This window comes from Bubalus bubalis, chromosome 13 (assembly GCF_019923935.1).
Source record: "Bubalus bubalis isolate 160015118507 breed Murrah chromosome 13, NDDB_SH_1, whole genome shotgun sequence".
NCBI lineage: Eukaryota > Metazoa > Chordata > Mammalia > Artiodactyla > Bovidae > Bubalus > Bubalus bubalis.
This window is the reverse complement of record NC_059169.1, coordinates 9918000-9935764: the sequence shown is the minus strand read 5'-3', so window position 1 is coordinate 9935764 and position 17765 is coordinate 9918000. Positions and strand designations below refer to the sequence as shown.

Here is a 17765-nt window from a genome sequence, read left to right as displayed (position 1 = left end):
TCCCCTTCTCCTCTTGCCGTTAAGCTTTCCCAGCCTCAGAGTCTTTTCCAATGAGTCAGCTCTTCACATCAGGGGGCCAAGTATTGGAGCTTCAGCGCTGGTCCTTCCAATGAATATTCAGGATTGATTTCCTTTAGGGTTGACTGGCTTGATCTCCTTGCAGCCCAGGGAACTCTACTCAACTGTAGTGACCTCACAAATCTACCGTGATAAAATCACAGAGCTGTCCCCTCCACTAAAAAGTTCTCCACTGATCTTTCATCTAGTGATTTTATTCACTGCTGATCTTTGCCTCAATCAATTAATTCACTGGGGACAAAAAAAAAAAAAAAAAAAGAATGGTTTTCTAATTGCCATTCTTTCAACATTTATTAGCTTCAATTAGTCAATAGAGAAAAATATTTTCCCCCACCAGCTATGGCTATTTGGTAACCATGCAGTAGATAGGTCAGACCTGTCTGCTGAGAAACCTATACCTTCCTCCAAAAGTCTAGTCTATCATTTAAGGCAAGTACTGAGTTGAGCACCTCTTTACTGGGAGGGAGGTCTTATTATGCCCACATTACAGATGGGAAACTGGAGTTGAAGCAATGCTAAATGACTTGCCTATGACATCGAAGGCCTAGAGCCAAGTCCCAAGTGTAGTTTTTTTTTTCACCTCAAAGTCCAATAGGTGTGAATATGAACATACATGTCCAATGCCTTACTGTGGGGCTTGGTCTCTTCTGTGAGATTTCAACTCAGTCATCTGAAATAAAATGTAAGGACCATGCTTAAAAAATGTGATAGAATCAGAAACCCAAAGAGCCCTGTGAGGGCACAGTGGGCTATGTCTACATGGTGTGGGTCTTAAGAAATAAATGTAACACTGCATTTAATGGGGAAGAGATGTACAGAGAAATAAAAAATAGCCCCAAACTATCTTCCGAGGCTTTGTGATGTTTACTATCAGGGAGGTGAAGAATTATTCGGACTCTCTGATATCCCAAACTGGCAACGATCCCTATGTTTGTTCTGATACCACCCCTACCCCCAACTGAATCCCATACCATGATTGAGCAATACAAACACAAGTTTAAGAAAAATATCAAAAATGAGGGGGAACTGGGAGTCAGATCTCCACTTTAGTCTTGTTAGAAGGGGACACCTAAGAAATGAAGAAGGTGGCTGCTTTAAGAAGGAAAAAAGGAGGAAGAAAAGATGAACAGCATGGCCCACTTCCAAAATCTGCCGAGATAAAAGTGAAGTCGCTCAGTCGTGTCCGACTCTTTGCGACCCCATGGACTGTAGCCTACCAGGCTCCTCCATCCATGGGATTTTCCAGGCAATAGCCCTGGAGTGGGCTGCCATTGCCTTCCCAAACCCAGGGATTGAACCCGGGTCTCCTGCATTGTAGACAGACGCTTTATCATCTGAGCCACCAGGGAAGCCGAAATAAAAGGCTCCACGAATTGTCAATCAAGCAAATGACTGTTTTCTCTGGGCTGAAGGCAGCTGTGATGGAAATCCTGAGATGGAGCAATGAGAGCTATGGGGGTTTATTCTGCAGGCAGGGCGTCTTGATTTGACACAAATTTTAGTATCAGTACCAAAAAAAAAAAAAATCACAAACAGGCTGTTATAAGAAATAGTTTTCCTTTACTCTCAAAAGACAAGCACTGTTTTAAAGAAAGAAATTAAAAAAAAGAAAAATCAACAAGCATATAGTACACTTATTATCTCCCAAGCTAAGCGCTATAGGAACATAATGAACAATAAAGCAGCTCCTGCTCCTAAGAGCTCTATAAACTGTTATTGTTGTTTTGGGACCATTTCTGAAAGGTTTGAAACAGCATTTTCTCTTCTGAGGATCTCAGCCATCGTAGGTTACAATTACTGATTTACAACTCTATGCTGGTTGGCCTTGGACCCCATCCCCCACAAGCAAGTGTAGACAATTCATCTCAATGTGACATCTACTCAGCCCATTTGTTGAACTTGGATGACTATTAATCGGTGCCTAAAACCAAACAGTGGAGGAGGAAACAGCAACCCACTCCAGTATTCTTGCCTGGGAAAGCCCATGGACAGAGGAGCCTGGTGGGTTACAGTCCATGGGGTCCCAAAAGAGTCGGACACAACTTAATGACTAAACAACAACAAGAACCAAATAGAAGCCATATTCTAGAAAGAATGAATTGGTCACTTTGATTTCAGTTTAAGGAAAGAAGACAAAGAGTCAAATAGTGGGTTGCCCAAAATGTTTACTTGAGTTTTTCCATAACATCTTAAGGAAAAACCCAAACAAACATTTGGTCAACCGAGCAACTTGAAAATCATCTATTGAGGCAATATGACACTTTTATACTGGTTTGTGTAATAATTTTACTGCATAAGAAATGACACAGATTGCATAAATCATTAGGTCAACAGCAAATACAGAAGAATAAAATGAATATGATTATTCTGACCCAATAAAACAGGATAAATAATCCAATTCTTAAAAATATCACAAACTCCTCAAATGTGGTTCCTTTTGAGAGGAAGTTTACCTCTTGCATTTTTTGGATATGACTGTGGTTCTATGAAGCTAAATGGAAAACGGCTTTCCAGCTAAACATATAAAAACACAACTTACGTAGATGTGTAGCCCTCTTAATACTGGATATAACAAAAATAAAGACATTAGGCTGCCTGTTTTTGTCTAAAGCACAGCTTGAATTTTCTATTAAGAGTGACAGTTTATGTAGAATACTACACAATTTTGCATGCTACAAACAGCACAAGTTGAAGAATCCAAAAAATATTGGAGGAGTGAATTTCTTCCTATGGAAAAAGTGTAAATATACTAGATGTTAAAATTTCCACTCTTCATTCAATGATTTGCCCTGTTCAAAACATAAAAATACAAATAAATATTTCCTTACAAATGAAGTACCTAGCATATTGTTTGGAAAAAAAATTAAAAAACCAAAAATCTTAATTTACTCATCATTAAATATTCTAATATACAGACACATTAGATATTTATATAAATGTAGGAGTCAGTTTGTCATTTCCTGTTCACAGTCAGTGTTTAATAGCATGAGTCTCTATACAACACGACTCATTCCAAATGCAGGTTTAATTCTGCTGTAAGTCACTCAAGATAATTTTTTTCTCTTTTTCTTTTTCATTAAAAAAGACTTTGTCCTTGGAATCTCAGAAGTTATGTTTGAATTGTCTGAAAAAATACAATTTCAATGCAAAAACCACATCAAGCATTCAAGAGTAAATTGCTGGTGCTATAATCTTTTTGCATGTCTTTGTTTTCACAGGAAAAAAAAACAATAAAGTAAACAACATGTAAGGACTTTAAATGGTTAAACACAAGCACGAGATATGAACAATCTGCCTCATGCACACACACACACACACACACAAACTCAAAAAATGAAGGAAAAAGGATCAGATGTTTTTCTTTTGCATTTGTTCCAGCTTTCTTCTTAGAAGACCATAATTTTCCTTAGTTCCCGATGCTGTCGGGTCAAGCCGCAGAGAGATCTCGTAGTGTTTTTTGGCCAAGTTTAGATGGCCCCAACGATGATAGAGCACAGCTGAAATAGCAAGAGATCAATTTCATTGGAAAGGCTTCTGAATAACTTGTGGTATTCCCAACCACTTGCACAAAGAAATATAACAGAACCTCTGCAAGCAGTTTTCCAAAACCATTGTTTAAAACAATACTGTTTGTACTGCCAACTTTATTTATTGTAATCGTACTCCTTGGTGATCGTCCGTTTAACCATTCCCAGTTACTCCCCAGGTTCTGAACCATCTCCCAACAGCAACATCGTTACATAAAGAAGTAAAAGAAGAGTTCCCTAAGTTTGGTGATGCTGCCCTGAAATTTCCTGGAAGCTGGGCTGGATAGGGCTGGGCTGCCACACCGCTCTGCACAAAGCCACCACGTAGAAGACCAGCTGTTTGTTTTTGTTTTTGTTTTTTTTTAAATAATTTTTATTTATTCATTTTTGGCTGTGCTGGGTCCTAAAGGCTTCAAGGGTTTTCCTCTAGTTACAATAAGCGGGGGCTACTCTTTGGGCGTCCCTGATGGCTCAGAGGTTAAAGCATCTGCCTCCAATGTGGGAGACCCAGGTTCGATCCGTGGGTCGGGAAGATCCCCTGGAGAAGGAAATGGTAACCCACTCCAGTATTCTTGCTTAGAGAATCCCATGGACAGAGAAGCCTGGTAGAGTCCATGGGGTCGCAAAGAGTCGGACACGACTGAGCGACTCCACTCACTCGCTCTGGTGCAGTGCATGGGCATCTCATTGCTGTGGCTTCTGTTGTTGCAGAGCATGAGCTCCAGGGCACATGGGCTCAGTAGTCGTGGGCACACGGGCTTAGTTGCTCTACAGCATGTGGGATCTTCTGGGACCAGGGATCAAGCCCCTGTCTCCTGCTTTGGCAGGTGGATTCTTTACCACTGAGCCACCAGGGATGCCCCAAGACCAGCTGTTTAATAAAGGTTCTCTTACACCTTTTGGCAACATTGTAGCTTGTTTGTTGCCAGCTGGAATTCAGGGCTCTCACATCAAGATTTGACTATAAAGTGATAGTAAAATAAATCTACTTATTAGAATAGTAAGCCTCTGATGATTATAATGATTTTCTAAGTAAAATGAACTTTCGATGTGAGCAGTACAGCAACCACTGATGCTTCATCACTTTTTTTGCAAAGAGAAGCTACAGAATCTATAGGGAAGAGATTTGGTAGAAAAAATATTCACATGACTGAGCCTTCCAAACATCAACAAGCCTTGTTCTAAAAATCTGAATTACTGGGACTTCCCTGGTGGCCCAGTGGTGAAGGATCTGCCTTGCGGTGCAGCCACATGCCTCGGGGAAACCAAGCCTGCATGCTACCTCTAGAGAGAAACAACTAAGACTCAATGCAGCCAAATAACTATTTTTTAAAAAAATCTGAATTACTGAGATATAAAAATAGAAGAAAGGAATTCTAGGGAATAGATCACTGTAAATGCATTTTTAGCCAAGACAGAGAACATGCGAATGCAAGGAAGACCAGGTTAGAAGGAGGTCCACTGCAGAAAGGGCAAGCACACACAGGTCAGACTGCAAACTCCCAAAGCACTTCTCAGTTCACCAAGGCCAACACAGGCTAGATTTGAACAACAACTCTCCCGAGCGATTTTACAGAAATGTACCTACTTCACTAAGTGAAAGTGGCCTCGTTGTGTCCGACTCTTTTCGACCCCACGCACTCTACAGTCCCTGGAATTCTCCAGGCCAGAACACTGGAGTAGGTAGCCTTTCCCTTCTCCAGGGGATCTTCCCAACCCAGGGATGGAACCCAGGTCTCCCGCATCACAGGTGGATTCTTTATCAGCTGAGCCACCAGGGAAGCCCAATTTTACTAAGATTATATAGCATTTCCGTATGATTCAAGTTGAAATTTTTGCTTACCCAAATTGCCATGGTAACTTGCTGTATTTGGATGAGCTTTAATTGCTTTGAGGAACAAAGCTTCGGATTCCTAGAAGATGAAACATACACAAGATAAGGTACTGCACGCAGTGCAAAGGTCTCATGCACAGTTTTATCGCCTATGGTTTTCAAACTTTGAACGTGCTCTTTCTGTTCCACCAAATCCTCCTTCCAACACTGAGGAGGCCCATCGGGGCCATACCGCGTTGAGAAGAGGCTGGGAATGGTGACCCACCGCAGGGTGTGACAGAGCAAAGGTGATAGCAGGAGTCAGGACAGTGGCCGAAAAGAGGATGAATATGCTAAGGACTCTGCCACCTGCCTCCCGGAAGTGGCGGGGATCCTGCCACATCAAGCAAGCAGCTAGTTCAGGGTGCAGGGGAGGACGAACAAAGGTCAAAGCAGGAAAGTGCTGGGCTCTGAGAACACCTGTGGAAGGGTCACTTCCAGTCAGCATTCGTGAACTCATTTCCGGGATTCTCCAGGTTAGGAGATGGGGTCTGGGTAACCTCCCCGAAGAACCCACAACCCCCTGGGGAACCCAGAAGCAGCCCCGTCAGTTGGAGAAAATGAGCAGAGAGAATGGGGGAGAAACAGCTACAACTGGGTCCCCTCTGCACAGGCAGACTTGCAAAAAATAAACACGATACCCCTTAAAAGGTTATTGGTCAGCAAAATCTAGAAATTCTAAAGTGTATACTGAAGCTATGAAACTCCCTGAGTATTCAACTCGAAAAGGAGAGAAATGTATGAAATATCTTACTGCGGTGTCGTTACAGAAAATTATACTGACAATGGTATCTCTGCGGTTCATGGGGTCGCAGAGTCGGACACGACTGAGCGACTGCACTGAACTGAACTGAATGCTGTCTCATTCAGGACTGGAGAGAAGTAAATAACATGGGACAAATGGGAATTAATCAGTGCTTCTAGGCCTAGTGCGATCAAAATCACATACGGTCCCTGATTTGGGAAGGAAGTACTTCTCTCATGAAAGGACTAAGACGCTGCTTCTAAAAGTGTGTTTTCTGTAACATCTGTGTTAGGAGGCCAGGATGCTGGTTTAAAATGCCTATTTGCTGACTTTACCCAGCTGAGTCATGGGGAAGAATAAGCGTTTGTAATCTCACGGGCTCCCTCAGTGGTTCTGACACACAGAATTAAAATCTGAGATCAGCGTCATTGGGAACGGAGTCCCCTTCAGTGCACAGGGAGTTATGTGCCTTGTGATTCACGGTCTACTGGCCCATCCTGGGAGCCCAGCCACATACAGCTGAACCAGTTTTCATTGGTTAGAAACTTCTAAGGCTTGGCAGGCGATCTGTAACTTCCTGCAGGTGAGGAGAAACCTGGAAGCAGGAAGAACCAATCCTATCTCGCTTTGGACCAGTGTTCTTTCTGTGCAAAGACCACCAGCCCCACTGCCAGGACAGCATCACAGCTCTGTGCTGGGGAGGGGCTGGGGAGTCCGGCAGGACTCTGTGGGCCTCTCCTGCCCTCCCACGTCTGAGGAACAGCGATGATGGCCAGAAAGCACGTGGAGTTGGGGCCACAGAGTCACCTCTCGGGCAGCTTCTCCAGGATGCAGACGGACCAAGCCACGCTGGTATGCGGCTAGCACGGCTCGGGCCGCGTTCTCGACTTAACTAGGCAAAAGTTACATTTATGGTTCCTGTCAGCTGCTGGCATTCAGTGCAAGAAATCACGGCCTGGGGTCCACACACCTTGTATTTCTGGGACTTCCCCAGCACGTTTGCCAAGGAGAACATCAGAGAGTGATCATTAGGTATTAATTCCAGTGCCTCTCTGCCAACAGCTTCAGCTTGGGCTAAATTACCTATGAGTGAAAAATGGGAAACTTAAAAACACGTTTGCGTTGTAGCAGTGTTTTAGTCTAATTAAAGGCTTTTGTGCATTATGTACAATTACGAGTAAACTTTGTAATAAAATAAATGTGGAACATGTAACACACGCACACAACACAAACACACACACACACGACCTACCAGCTGCAAAGCCATGGCAGTCCAGCACAATTTTGATATAATATACTAACAGTTTTGGATTAAATTCTGTCACAGCATGTAAAATCTAATTTTAATTTCCCCCCAGATACCAGGTCTACCCAAATAGGAGCAAACAAGCCTGCAGAATAAGAATATCCCAGAAACCCTTTAATAACTGAATATTTATAGTATTGAAGCTCACATTCTAAGTTCCTTTAGAAACAAGTACATTTCTCTCTCCACACTGTACAGATGGCTGACTAGCTTTAAATTCTGCCAAATGAAAACTATCATTTCTTATGGGATGGTTAGATTTTTTTAAACTGGGGAACAGAGAAACTTCAAACTGATCCAGTCTCCCACATGCTAAGAAAACCAGATCATCAAGTTTTATTATCATTGTATCAAAAATAAGGATCTCTGAGGGTAGGTTTGAGGGCATCTCCTTTGGGTACCATCCATGAACTTCAGAGCATGGAATCAGCACCATCCATTTCATAAGCCTGGAAAGCATCCTTACTTGTTTCTGGGAACCTCCAGCATCCTAGATGAGGCCTGTTGTCACATGACAAGCTTAAGATGAAATGAGATGTTAACGCACTGGCCCCATCACTCAACACCACCTCTAAGCAAAGGGCCACTTTCCCATTCATATTCCAGTATGTCAAAGGGAACTCCATATTCTAGGTTTTATATTTGCCATGCAAAATATTGAACCCTATTTTCATGTAAAAAAAAACCTCTAACATACTATTAAAAAACAATCATCTCTATTCCTTAATTATCCAATGGTGCAGTACTGGGGACTGACTGAATCACTACTCCACACCTGTGTTATCGAGGAGTATGATCATGTTATTCCAGGCCAGGCTGTGCTCTGGCTTCAGCACGGTAGCGTTTCTCCACGCGTTCAGTGCATCCACGTGACGATTCAGATCTGCGTACTGAAAAGAAAGTACGGACTCCTGGCAATCAATCAATATTCCAATTCTCTCCTGCTTTCTCTTTCCAAGATCTAACCAACCCAAACCAAACGTGCATGTATCAAGCTTCCAAATTTGCATATTAACTCATTTAATTCTCCAAACAATCTCAGGGATGAAGAGAACTATTCCCATTTCACAGATGAAGTAAACTGAGGCACACAAAGAGGAAGTAACTTGCCCAAAGTTCCACATCTAGAAATGGGAGAGCAGGGAATGGGACCAGATGGTTTAGCTCCTCAGCCTACAACCTTGTAACTACAACCCATAACTTAGTGATTCTAGGGGTGACTATGTTGCTTACTACCGAGGAGAGCTAAGGAAAAAAACGAAATCATTAGTATTTTTCTAGAAAGACTTCATATAGTCTAGGTATTATTTAAGGTATTATTTTAAATGGCAAACAAAACATTTAATGTGATTAAGCTCCATGTGTCAAGCTCACGTTGTGAAAAATGGTCTTCCTGCCTCTATCTAAGCTTCCTATGAAACTGTGAGTATACCAGACATACTTTATGAACTCGCTGGAAAAGTCTTAAGAACATAAATCCCTTTGTCAATCTGGAGCCTGTTTGCCTCCCTCAGGAAGGAGAGAATGATATACTGCTGTCTTTTGAGAGAGAATGCTAACATTGATAACAGAATATAAAATGGCTAGTTCTCAATTTACATAGTTAATAAAAGCACGTGGAGGGAGAAAGTGATGGGAGTTTTTAGCAGGTGACCCTCTGGCCCTCTCTGAAAGTGAAAGTTGCTCAGTTGTGTCCCACTCTTTGCGACCCCAAGGACTATACAGTCCATGGAAGTCTCCAGGCCAGAATACTGGAGTGGGTAGCCATTGCCTTCTCCAGGGCATATTCCCAACCCAGGGTTCAAACCCAGGTCTCCCACACTGCAGGCAGATTCTTTACCTGGCCCTCTAATTCAGTTCAAATGCACATCTCAACTGAATGAACATGGTTCCTTTAACTGCAAACAAAATGCATGTGATGACAATTAATCAGAATTTAAGGCTCTTTCCTTATTTACTATCAAGTCTGTCTTTCCCTTAGACAACAGAAACACTGTGACTTGCCCTGTGACCCACACGGCAAATAGGTGACATATTTTGCCAGAAAAAGAAATGTTGAATGAATTACGGAAATATCTGTCAATATCCATTTGCTAAAGATGTTTTTGAAATCTCCCATGAGACTCAGAACTCTAGTTAAAGTAATTTAGCCCTTAAATGAGGAAATATGTAAAGTTAAAAAACTTAAAATAATTTAGGTTGCCTAATTATATCAACATTTAATTTCCTCTTTATATTTGATATTTCATTGATTTCTCAGTCAATTCTCTCCAGCAACTAACATGCATTTAAGTCACACGGACAAGACTCATAGGGATTTTCCAGGCAAGCGTATTGGAGTGGGTTGCCATTTGCTTCTCCAGGGGATCCTTGTGACCCAGGGATCTGTAGGCAGATGCTTTACCGTCTGAGCCACCAGGGAAGCCAATTATATCAACATTTAATTTCCTCTTTATATTTGATATTCCATTGATTTCTCAGCCAATTCTCTCCAGCAAGTAACATGCATTTGAGTCACATGGACAAGACTCATAATGACATTCTTTCTAAAGCACTCAGGAAAACCAACATAACTTCGTTACATGAGCATTCTTTACGTATTTTATTATTTATTACTATTTAAAGAGTAACACCTGACTGAACCAGATAACATTACTCTTACTTTGCCTTGAACTGGCTCACACAGTAGAAAATCGGCCTGTAATGCAGGACACCCAGTTTTGATCCCTGGGTCAGGAAGATCCCCTGGAGAAGGGAATGGCAACCCATTCCAGTATTCTTGTGTTGAAAATCCTGTGGACAGAGGAGCCTGGTGGGCTATATAGTCCATGGGGTCACAAACAGTGGACACGATTGAGCGACTAACACTTTTACACACTTGCCTTTTACAGCATCTATACGAAGTGAACAAGCACTTTAAGTGAAACAAAGAAAAATGGTGATTTAACAAGAACTACTCATCCAGAAAGTAAACAGGTAAATAACCATTCTTTCCCTAATACTTCTATGCTTAGCTTTCTATTCTCCTGCAAACTACATTTCCCAGGTTGCTTTGCTACTTGGCTCCTCCCAGTTAAGTCTCTGCCAATAGGAGTCACAGTGATGATCAGATGGTTGGACAAGGAGTAGCCCTGTCCCCCATTCTTGCTCTCTCCTTCCTTATTATCCTTGGCAGCATCTCTACAGAGGTCATGTCCCCTCCTCTACAGTCCCAGGGCTGGACTGTGGTTGTTCTATCACCATCTCAGTCTTCAATTGAGTTCAGTCGCTCAGTTGTGTCTGACTCTTTGCGACCCCATGAACTGCAGCACGCCAGGCCTCCCTGTCCATCATCAACTCCCGGAGCCCACTCAAACTCATGTCCATTGAGTCGGTGATGCCATCCAACCATCTCATCCTCTGTCATCCCCTTCTCCTCCTGCCTTCAATCTTTCCCAGCATCAGGGTCTTTTCCAATGAGTCAGCTCTTCGCATCAGGTGGCCAAAGTATTGGAGTTTCAGCTTCAACATCAATCCTACCAATGAACACCAGGACTGATCGATCTCCTTTAGGATGGACTGGTTGGATCTCCTTGCAGTCCAAGGGACTCTCAAGAGTCTTCTCCAACACCACAGTTCAAAAGCATCAATTCTTCGGTGCTCCGCTTTCTTTATAGTCCAGCTCTCACATCTCACATCTCAGTCTTCAGGTGATGGTAATTCCTGAGATGTGCTGCCTTCCATGAGCTCTTAAATTCTGGGGGCACCACCTCATCCCGCTTGTCCCCCTAGCCTCACACAGTTTCCTTTAACTCCCCGAGTTAATATCATTTTTCCACATGTGTGTTTCCAACAACTGTATAACCCGTTCCTTGTACTGACTCTTCTCTAACATACTTAGCATGGCTTGGTTCTCCTGAATGGATCCTGACTGATACAGTCGGTCCTTGCACAATGAACTGTGTCCAGTCACCATTACCATAGTTCTCTGATACCAGTGATGTGTCCCACATAAAGGCTTCCCTGGTGACTCACACTGTAAAGAATCTGTCTGCAATGCACGAGACCAGGGTCCCAAATACTCCAGCTCCTCCCCATTTCCTACGTCACATGAGAACTGCATTATATTCCCTTCTTATCTAGATCCAGACATCAAAACACATTTCTGTCTCCCACTACTCAAGAGTGACTAAGGAGGATTTTTTTTTTTCCAAACAGAAACTCTTATGTTAAGTCCCTATTATTTGCTAATATATAAATATACTGGTTGAGCTTTTAAAAATTAAGCTCTTAATGCTTTTAAGCTGTCAAGCAGGCAAAAGCTAGATAATTAAACCACAATAGAGGACAAAATCTTTAAATAAGCAAGAACAGTTGGCAGGAGAGAATGCAGGAAGATTACTTCATGGTAGCATAATTAGTAAACAATACACAGAGAGTGGCAGAAGGTCTCCACACAGTTAAGACTACAGATGATCTTCTGCGTGAGAGTGGGGATGAGTTCCAGGGCCTGGAGTACATCGCTAGAATCCTCTAGTTTATATTCTATCTTCCTTTGTTTGAACGTTAACTTGGCTCATTTACCATAAATTCTTAGTTTTGCAAACCCCAAGGAATTGCAGCAACTGGCAGCTACTGCAGGAAGGAAGAAGACTGCTAAGTATTAGAGCTTTAAAGTATTAACCCAGGACTCCAGGCAGATACACTCACTTCACAAACAATAATGAGAAAAAAGAGCTGCCTCCAAAAAAGAGGAACAAAAAGGAATCAAAGAAGAATTCAGTGGGGGCTGGGGGAGCGACGGATTGGGAGTTTGCAACTAGCATATATAAACTATTATACAGAGAGTGGATGAACAACAAGGTCCTATTGTACTGCACAGGGAACCATACTCAATATTCTATAATAAACCATAGTGGGGGGAAAAACAAAGAAGAATTCATGTGGATCTCAAGAATACTATGTCAATGCAAGTCCTGGTGCAGACACAGTAAACGGTAATCTCTGCCATAACCACCAAGGCAGGTATTTGGATAATAGCCAACTTGTTTCCAGACCTCCTTCTCACTTCATGAGCTTTGTAAGAATCTACCCTGCGTTATATATGATTGGATTTTCTGGTCTCTACTGATATTACAGAGAAGTTGTACTGTCTCTCCTCTCTCCAAGAAAACAATACAGAGGACCAGATTATTTGTGTGTGTGTGTGAGTGAGTGTGTGTGTGTGGATGTGTGTGTGTGTGTGGATGAGTGTGTGTGTGTGTGTGTGTGTGTATGTGTGTGTGTGTGTGAGTGTGAGTGTGTGTGTGAGAGTGTATGTGTTGGCTGCTCAGTTTTGTCTGACTCTTTGCAACCCAAGTACTGTAGCCTACCAGGGTTCTCTGTCCATGGAATTTTTCAGGCAAGAATACTGGAGTGGGTTAGTAACCAAAATTTCCATTAAATAATCTCAAAGCCCTTTTGTGGGCTCCTGAGCTTTCTTTTATGGGGGTGAGTGGTGGTTCCTTGTAAAAACGCAGGGAACCGTCCCTTGAGACAGGAGAAAAGGAAAGCTCAGAAATCACATTATGGGTTTGTTTTTTTAAATTTCAGTTTTTATCCGTGTTTTAAAAAACAGAGAAGCCAATGTTTATCAGGAAGTAACCCCTTGGAACACCGTTTTACAGGGCACAAAGGGACTTTAAAAATTGTAATTTACTCCTTAGTTTAACCTGTTGCCTTTATGATCTCTTAAACTTGGCTAATTCGAGTTGGCTTGCTCTCTAATTAGAGCTTAAAAAAAAAACCCCACATATTAGGAAATCAAATAGCTGCCTTCAACTGAGATAAATGTACGTGAGAGAACTTCCTAAAATGTAGAGGGCAAGAATGGGTGTTGCTATTCTCGTTCTCTAAGTGTCTTTTAAAGAAATGATTTATTTTTGGCTGTGCTGGGTCTTCATGGCTGCTAAGGCTTTTCTCTAGCTGTGGTGAGTGGGGGCATCTCTCCAGTTCTGGGGCAAGGGCTTCTCACTGTCCTGGCTTCTCCTGTTGCCCAGCACAGGCTCCAAGGTGACGGGCTTCAGTGGCTGTGGTTCCCAGGCTCTAGAGCTCAGGGCTCAGCAGTTGTGGCAACTAAGCCAGATGCCCTGCAGCATGTCAGATCTTCCCTGACCAGGGGATCGAACCCGTGTCCCCTGCATTGCCAGGTGGATTCCTATCCACTGGGCCACCAGGGAAGTCACTCGTTCTGTTTTTTTTTCACTTGAATGAGTTTAATCAGTTTTGCTTCATCTGAAGTAATACAATATTTCAAATGACCTAATCACTTTCTTCTGCCTGGTGACAGTCAATCTTATGAGGCCGGACTAGGTTCTTCCTGATCAATCTCTGTTTTCCCCCAAAGTACCGAGGATATAGTGCTAGGCAAAGAATCCACCTGCAATGAGGGAGACCTGGGTTCGATCCCTGGGTTGGGAAGATCCCCTGGAGAAGGGAACAGGCTATCGAACTGTGGTGTTGGAGAAGACTCTTGAGAGTCCCTTGGACTGCAAGGAGATCCAACCAGTCCATTCTGAATATCAGCCCTGGGATTTCTTTGGAAGGAATGATGCTAAAGCTGAAACTCCAGTACTTTGGCCACCTCATGCGAAGAGTTGACTCATTGGAAAAGATTCTGATGCTGGGAGGGATTGGGGGCAGGAGGAGAAGGGGACGACAGAGGATGAGACGGCTGGATGGCATCACTGACTCGAAGAACGTGAGTCTGGGTGAACTCCCGGAGTTGGTGATGGACAGGGAGGCCTGGTGGTCTGTGATTCATGGGGTCGCAAAGAGTCCGACACGACTGAGCGACTTTCACTTCACTAAAAGGGCAAGTACCAAACAGACGTTACAATAACTGTATAAAGAGGGAAACAAAGTCACGCTTTTCCTCCACAGCCGCAGGGCACCGTAAGCTTACCAAACGCCCCAGGTTGTAGTAACAATCCGGGTATTTCCTCCGGTGCTTGATCGCCGTCCGGTAACTTTGCTCCGCGGCTTGGAACCGCTTCAGGCTGTTTTGTACGATGCCTAAATTCATCCACGCGGCAGCGAAGTCTGGCCTGGAAGGTGAACGAGGCAAAAAGAAAGCATCAGCCCCCAGGAGGCAGGAGCGCCCGTCCTCGCTGTGAACACAATTGAAAGAGGACGCTTACTGTATCTGTACAGCCAACGACAGCAGCTCCTCCGCTTCCTGAAGCTCGTTCCTTTCTTTCAGGATGTTTCCCAGGTTATTCATGGCATGGACATACTTGGGATTTAATCTGGAAGTGGAAAGAGAAACCAAGCCCGCAGTCTTCACCCAGCTCTCAGGCACTGGCAAACCTAAAGTAGAGGTCCTCGCAGACACAGGTTTTTAGCGCTAGAAAGTTACAATAAGACACTGATACTGTAAAAACGGCAAGCCGCTCGCAGTACCTCACCGCTTCCCGGTAATATCTGATGGCCGCGGTCTGATTGCCTTTATCAGCCAAGTTTTTGCCAACGTTGTAGTGAACCTGCAAAGAGAGGAAAAACTTGGCTGTCGGCTGCCAGGCTTCTTTGTTTGGACCTGGGAGGCCCATCATACTTCTAACTGAAAGCAAAGGATTGTTGTTTAGTCGCTCAGTTGTGTCCAACTTTTTGGCGACTCCATGGTCGCTCACCCCACTGTAGCCCACCAGGCTCCTCTGTCCATGGGATTTCCCAGGCAAGAATCCCAGAGTGGGTTACCGTTTCCTTCCCCGGGGGATCTTCCTGACCCAGGAGTTCCTGACCCAAGAACCCATGTCTCCTGCATCTCCTTCCTGAATTGGCAGGCGGATTCTTTACTGCTGAGCCACCAGGGAAACGGGTCAAAAGTATTTCTCCATCATCAAACATTCCTTTTGGAGGCATACAATGTAAAGGCCAATAGGAGTCTCAGAGGGGATGATGCTACAGAAATGCACCCACCTGGGTGAGTGCTGCGTGATGATAATGACGGTGACACGGGCGACCAGCAGGTGCTCACGTGCTGCTTTGGTGTCACTAAGCTTCTTACCCAAGGCTGTGGTGCTGGATTTGAACCCAGGCTCCAAAGCCTGTGTGTCTTCTCCCTGCATCACACCCATTTCTGAGGGGGCCAGGTGAAGATGGGCCAGCTGCTCAAGGCAACGTCTAGACCTGCTCACAAACTCTGCTATTTCTCTTCAGGTAAAATAATGCTGCTTTGGGGTGTTACGGGCTGCACTGTGACCGCAAAATTCATGTTGAAGTCCTAGCCCCTCGTACCCCAGAATGTGACTGAATTGAAAGATGGGGTCTTTAAAGAGGTCCTTAAGTTGAAACGAGGTTCTTTGGGCCCTGATCCAATCTGAATGGTGTCCTTATAAGAGGAGGAAACGGCGACACACAGGGAAACACCAGGGATGCCTGCACACAGAGGAAAGACCACAGGAAGTCCACGTGAGGGCTCAGCAAGAAGTCTGCGAGCCGAGGACAAAGGCCTCTGGAGAAGCCAGCCCTCTGATGCCTTGGTCTTGGACTTCAGGCCTCCAGAGCTGTAAGAAAACAAACCTCTATTGTGTAAGCCACGCAGTCCATGGTGTCTTGTTATGGTAGCCCTAGTGGACTGATGTAAGGGCTTCCAAGGTGGCTCTTGTAAAGCATCCACTCGTCAATGCAAGAGACACAGGTTCAATCCCTGAGTCAGCAAGGTCCCCAGAAGGAAGAAATTCCAACCCACTCTGGTATTCCTGCCAGGAGAATCCCATGGTGAGGATCCTAGTGGGCCCCAGTTCACAGCGTGGCAGAGGGATTGGTCGCAAAGAGTTGGGGATGGGGGAAGCAGAGGAAAGCAGAGGGTGAGATGGTTGGATAGCATCACTGATTCAACGGATATGAATTTGAGCAAACTCCGGGAGACAGTGGAGGACAGAGGAATCTGGTGTGCTACAGTCCATGGGGTCACGAAGCTTCGGACACGACTTAGCAATTGAACAACAAAGATGGACTGATACATGGTGAATTACAGTAATGGTGTGAGGACAGTCAAGTGGTGTTATATCTGAACATTCAAAAGCCCTTCTAAACGTATAACCACATCCTGCCTTATCAATCTTCTTCAAAAAATACTAAGATTTCTAGAAGGGTATAGAACAGTGTGATATTCTTTCAGCACATATGTAGCAGAGATTTGTTTTTTAACTCCCAATTTTAAAGTCTATATTTCTATTTTTATCTCCTTGCACACAAGGAATCAGAAAACAGGAAAATCATGGGTGACAGAAATGTGTAATATTGTGCAGCACACTATATAAACTTCCCGAACTGAATTACTGTCTATCCATAGGTATCACCATCTTCAAGTTACAGCTTGGAGGAGGCTGTGGCTGGATCATGGGTTTGGAAAAGTGTGCTCTAAGTGGTTTGATTTTGGTCTTGTCCCAGTCCCAGTCCCAGCCCCAGCCTGGAAGTGTTAACTTCACTCCTGTCCCGCATACAAAGGGAGACTCCAACCTGTGAATGTGGACGTGCCTATGGTCCCCAGAATACAAACACAGCTCCTACACAGACTTCAACTCAGCAAGTTCCTGCCACTTCCTGGGAAATTCTGTTTTCTCAATTAAATGCTCAAAGAGCTGAACTGCCCTCTGCAGTAGAGCCGCTGTTCTGTTAGACCAGGAGATCAGCGGAGGGAGGAGGGAGCCTCTGCAGAATCAGACCGCAGTGAAGTCAGTGGAACCAGTTAAAGATCAGAGAGCCGCCTAGAAGGCAAGCTGCCCATAATCACGACTGGAGAACAGGCTTACGCAGAGGCCAGCCTTATCCTATGGGTTATATGCAGGGACATATTTGAACAGAAAACCCACTTGAAAAACCAAAGCAAAATGCTCAGAAACAGTTTACTTAAAACAGTTTAAAGAATGATTTTTGTTTCCATGGAATGTAAAGGATTGAAAGAGCCTGCTGATCCTTGAACCTTCCCTCCAGTCTGTGATTCACACGCCAAGGCAACGAACCAGCTCAGAAGCCACAGACAAGACCCCCGGTCAAGGATATGTAAATACAAACGAAGTGAAAGCATCCCTAAGGGAAGAAGGCACATTCAACACAGTGCTCAAACCACTGTTTCAAATTTCCTGTTAACATTTGATGTTAAAATGTTTTAAACACATAAAAGTCCTATAACCTCCCCCCCTCCCCCCGCCCCCCGCCTCATCCTTAAGGAAATACCTCATTGTGGTAAATGATCCCTTTCATTGCTAAAGAAAC

General features: G+C 43.8%; 1 protein-coding gene across 4 annotated transcripts in view; it reads right to left on the bottom strand.

Moving 5' to 3' along the window:
• Window positions 1-1618: 1618 nt before the first annotated feature.
• Window positions 1619-17765, bottom strand: part of TMTC4 (transmembrane O-mannosyltransferase targeting cadherins 4) — a 57383-nt gene continuing 41236 nt past the window's right edge. For 3 of the 4 annotated variants that reach the window (XM_044927094.2, XM_025262606.3, XM_044927093.2), the window contains 7 exons: window positions 14949-15028; window positions 14687-14794; window positions 14452-14593; window positions 8305-8419; window positions 7194-7306; window positions 5449-5518; window positions 1619-3575 (listed from right to left, as the gene is read on the bottom strand). In XM_044927094.2, coding sequence (XP_044783029.2) covers window positions 3427-3575; window positions 5449-5518; window positions 7194-7306; window positions 8305-8419; window positions 14452-14593; window positions 14687-14794; window positions 14949-15028 — 777 coding nt within the window. In that variant the 3' untranslated portion in view covers window positions 1619-3426. Of the gene's footprint in view, window positions 3576-5448; window positions 5519-7193; window positions 7307-8304; window positions 8420-14299; window positions 14354-14451; window positions 14594-14686; window positions 14795-14948; window positions 15029-17765 lie in introns of those variants that run through there. The other variant, XM_044927095.2, reaches the window with a different exon arrangement.